Below are 4,731 nucleotides of genomic sequence, written 5' to 3'. Positions count from 1 at the left end.
TTTTTTTTTTTTTTTTTTTTTAACCTACTGACAATTCCTGGCCTGGCAAAGTGTTGTCAAAATTTCCAGAGAAGCTGTATTCTTTGACTGGCTTTGCTGAGTATGTCTGAGCATTTTGTCATTTGCTCGTTCTTCCAAGGGGAGTATTACCAAGCAGTGAATAACTGATGACCTCAATTTAAAGTAAGGATGATTCTGTTGGGGAATAACCACAAACCCAATTTTTCCTTGCGCCTTTAACATTTTCTTTCTTATAAATATTAAAGCCATCAGTTAGCCCCATGTACTTTGGGGCTTCTGAGAGCTTGTGGAGCCAGATTGTGAGATGCTGTGAATTGTGGGTAGCTCTGCCAAAATAGATACCTTTACTTTGCCAGTGGGACACACTGATTTTTCAACAGGGATCAAGCAGAGTGGTGTCTGCAGCTGCTTATGTGTGTATTCCATATTCCAGCAGTTCATTTACTAAATTTTAAACTTTTGTACAAGGTTCTTGACCATTCTGTATAATAGAAAGTTATTATGAGAGGGAGCAAAGAGTGGAATTAAATTAGCAATTGCTGTGGCAGGATAAAGTATCAGCTGCAGTAGCTTCATTATAGAGCAGTGGATGTTCAGCTGATAGTGGAAACATCAGAGATCTTTTGGATATACAGTGACTAGTAGTAACSTGTCTGCTGCCTTTCAGTGTTTGGGGTTTCATGGATTTGAGTTATGTGGTAGGGTGAAGGAATGAATTTTTATGTGTTATCAGACGTAAGGGATGAAGAAAGAATAACAATAGTTGTTTCCCATCTGATGCATAAAATAGTTATTGGTTCTTTTTTTGAAATGTCCACCTAACCTCAGCTTCCACATGTATAGGTATTATAGTGTATTACAATTTATGTGAATTTTGTACTTTAAAGAAATAGTTGCATTTGGTCTCTAAATGTCCCCCTGTTCCTTGATGTTCACAGCTGGGCTTAACAGAGTGCCATAAGCCTCTGCAGAAAGTGTCTGAGGGGTCAGGTATCCCCTGGGCCACTCCATTCCTAGTCAGCCTGGTACCTGTGCAGAGGCCAGGAGTCCTATGTCTAACTGTCTTCTTCCTCATTCCCCTCACTGCACCTTGGTGTGTCTGTCCAGGCCTGCTGCTTTCCTTTTCCTCTGAAACCCTCTCTGGTTTCCCTCCTCCTCTTCAGAGATACCCCTTTTCACTTCACTTCACTTCTTCCCAACACTTTCTCTTCCTTTCTGATCTTTAGGTGAGGGATGTAGCAGCCATCCAGCATTGCTCTTCGAAAGGACTGAGAAAGAGAAGCTTCAGGAGCTTCTCAGCACCATCACAGCTCTAAGCCCTGTTGCCAGCATTGCTCTTCTGGTTGTGGTCATCTTGGCAGGAATGTTTGACTTGACATGAATGCAAGGGTGGTTGTCTGCTTCTGCAGTCTGGCTTCTGCTTTACATTTATAATGAGGGGGGAAAGCTGTAGTGAGTAGCAGTGTATTTGCCTATATTTCAGTAGACTGCATGGGGCAAAATGGCCAAAATGTGATTATATCACTGATTCAAGGTAATATATTATGTGATATATTATGACCAAGAAGAAAATGTGGGTGAAAACTGTGCAARTTTTATTGCACGTTCCTGTTTGCGTGCCTAACAAACCATTGTATTATTTTTTCCTCCTCTACTGTTGCAGCTGAAGAATAAATTTATGAAGAAATTGCCTCGTGATGCAGAGGCCTCCAATGTGCTGGTTGGGGAGGTAGACTTCTTGGAAAGCCCTTTCATTGCCTTCGTCCGGCTGCAGCAGGCAGTTATGTTGGGTGCTCTGACTGAAGTCCCTGTACCTACYCGGTAAGAAAATTCAGCCCCTAGGCAGGTAACACGAATTGGATACTATTTCCAMAGTTTAAAATAATAGTACCAGTCTGAAAGAAGAACTTCTCTGGTGGTTTCCGTCATGTAATTGCATTGGGGTCATATATATTTTGCAGGATAATTGGTTTTAAAGTAACAAAACTCACTTTAGCTGCTTAATCATTTTCAAGTCCTGAATTTGCTTGTAAAATGTAAGCTCTAAAATACACACACTTGCTTAATGATAAAGATAAAAGTACTTTTTTTCTGCCCTCTTTCCCCTGCTGCTCAAACTCTGTACCTGACCCAGATTTCCTCTGCATTTTTCTGTGGGACATTGTTTTCTTCCTAAAAATTCACATTCAACAAAGGATGCAATTCTGATCCCGTTGAAAAAAAATCAGATAAATGGAAAAAATCTCTTTATTATAGTCATATGGAATATTTGTAATTCATAATGGCTCAGAAAAAATGTCATTTGTATGTGTTTTTTCTTGTGACTTGTGTTGCAAATTAAACTGCAGTCTCACAAATGTGAATTTATCTTACATTCTTCAATATTTGCATGAGTTTGTTCAATCGATGTCTAAAACAGCAAAGCTAAAGTCCTGTTCAAAYTCTTAGCTGTTAGCCTTAGTTACACAGTCATACATGGTTTATCAAGTAACATAATAGAGAGTAGTATCATCATAGATGTCCAGAACATTTGATGTACGTGAGCAACATTACGTAGCATTTTGTGGGTTTTTTACATATATCAGGTGAAAGCTGTAAAAGTAATTGGTATAAAGGGTAATGAAATGCTGTAAGAGTGAAACGCAGTGGAGTTTTAATGAGAAGGATGGAAGAGGTGGCACGTGGACTGATCTGCAATATTCCCTTTCAGTCTGCACCAGCCTCCATGGTGCCTTGTTACGTGGTGCTGCTCTGYGTCTGCTGTTCATGCTGTGCACCTGGGCTCATGCACCCTTGTTGGTATCTGCTTACACAGGATTTACTTTGCAYCTGGCTTGTAATTATGGAGTTCAAATTGCACCTTTCATATCATTAATGTGCCAATACATATTTTATGTGAACTTTTTAAACAGCTTTCGGTACAGAGTGAAAGTCATATAATGCCTGGAATGCTTGAGGCTACATCAAGTAGGACCTTGTAAGARGAGACCTCGTATTGCTACATGAACACATAGCTGGGGCAGTACTAATACTAGAATAAATTACTATTATTGTGATGTTGCTGTGATGTTGCTATTTTGTTCAGTTGCCTTGTTGTAGTGCAGCGGTGTGTGTATCTTCTAGTGGTTTCAGGGGTGCCTGCAATAACCGTGCCAACAGCTCCTTGTGCTCATTGGGTTTACTTTTGGGAATGTGGGGAAATTGAAGTGGCTTATTTGTAGCAAGAGCTATCCTTGATTCCTCTGCATTACTGAGCTCTGTATGTTTTCATATTTGACTTCTAAGTCTAATCACTGTTACTTGTTTTTTAAAATACTTTTCAAAGTGCTTTTCAGCAGAGGTAAAATTATGCATTCTTTGTTTTTGTAGTGGGAGCCAGGAAGTTAGTCCTAGGATTGCTCAACGGCCTCATTATTCAATAGCATTAATCAAAACAATGTGTCCTTCCATGCCAACATTTTTTTCCAGGAAATAGTATTATCCATCTGTTGTCCTCCGAAACAAATGTTAGTCCTAATCAAAGTAGTGAGGCTCATTARGTTGTTTTTGTGAGTAATGAAGAGCCATTTGCGATGGCTGCATCCTGTGAAATTCAATCAAGGAACTCCCATAAGGGCCCAGGCTGGTCATGATGGAGCGTCTCCTTGTTCAGCCTTTTGTTTCAGCCGTCTCACACAGTGGGCATTTCTGCTATAGACAGCCCACAGCCTCTACGTGTTGCTGGTGCTGGAGCCTTCTTTCTTCCTCTTTTTTCTCCCCTCAGGGTTTCTTCCTTTTATTTTGTTACATTATCAAGTTCCTGGTAAAATTATCAAAACTTTGCCCTCAAAGTTGGGCCATTCAAAACTATGTGGGGTTCTTAGAGAACAGCATGAAGACATCTTGGTCATTTGCTTCTCAAAGCACTAATCTGATCAGGTTTGCAGAGAGAGGGCAGCTGTGGCTTTCATTGGGCTAGCTGATAATCAGCATATCAGCTGTARCCATTAGCTGGACATGTAAGAAACCTTTGGGTGTAGAAGCAAATATGACAGCAAGCCTTGGAGGGGTGAAAGGCTCATGATATCTGTAGTCCCTGCCCTGTTTTTGGTTTATTCATGTTGACCTAGAACTGTAGAATGAAAAAGGATTATTGTGTGTTTAAGGTAGATAGTATTCAACACGTAGACTTCCAGTTAAATAGGTTACTTATTTCTGCTGACTTTTTTCTCCGCACATTCTTCGGCTTGTATCTTTAAATTTTATAAGTTGCAGAWTTTTTGACAATTTTTGACAGATTTTTTTAGGAATAAGATTTCCTGGGTAGAAATGACTCTTCCCTACATTTTTCTATATATTTCTCCCTTCACATTTCCTTGCTGAGGGTCTTTCCATTAAAAGTAAAGTTTTACTTAAAACGAACCAGCAAGGTCTGATAAAAATCTCTAGGAAATATTACTGTGCAGGGTACTTATGTGAAACAGAAGGCAGAACCAAATACTTCACCTCCTTCATTTCTTACAGCAATCACAAGTTGTACTTCTTTCATTAAACAGGCCCAATATAGTATTTYTCAGATTCTAGTGGAAAAGTAGGCTGTGAGCACGTCCTGTCAGCCCTTGAGTCCATCAACATGCGTCTCTATTGGCAAGCTGATGAATAACAGCAGAAGGACTGCTTCCCTCAAACTCCTCAAAACTAAAACTTTTTTTTTTTTTTTTTTTTTTTTTT

At 39.6% G+C, this 4,731-nt stretch overlaps 1 protein-coding gene across 1 annotated transcript in view; it reads left to right on the top strand.

Annotated features, from left to right (window-relative positions):
- Positions 1–4,731, top strand: part of SLC4A4 (solute carrier family 4 member 4) — a 166,814-nt gene that overhangs the window by 104,543 nt on the left and 57,540 nt on the right. The window contains exon 7 of the mRNA XM_085304108.1: positions 1,685–1,842. Coding sequence (XP_085160234.1) covers positions 1,685–1,842 — 158 coding nt within the window. The remainder of the gene's footprint in view (positions 1–1,684; positions 1,843–4,731) is intronic.

Source organism: Rhea americana, unplaced genomic scaffold (genome assembly GCF_003343005.1).
Source record: "Rhea americana isolate MKP2758 unplaced genomic scaffold, rheAme1 scaffold_203, whole genome shotgun sequence".
In the NCBI taxonomy this organism is placed as follows: domain Eukaryota; kingdom Metazoa; phylum Chordata; class Aves; order Rheiformes; family Rheidae; genus Rhea; species Rhea americana.
The sequence above is the reverse complement of the archived record's forward strand: the minus strand, read 5'-3'. Positions and strand labels throughout refer to the sequence as shown.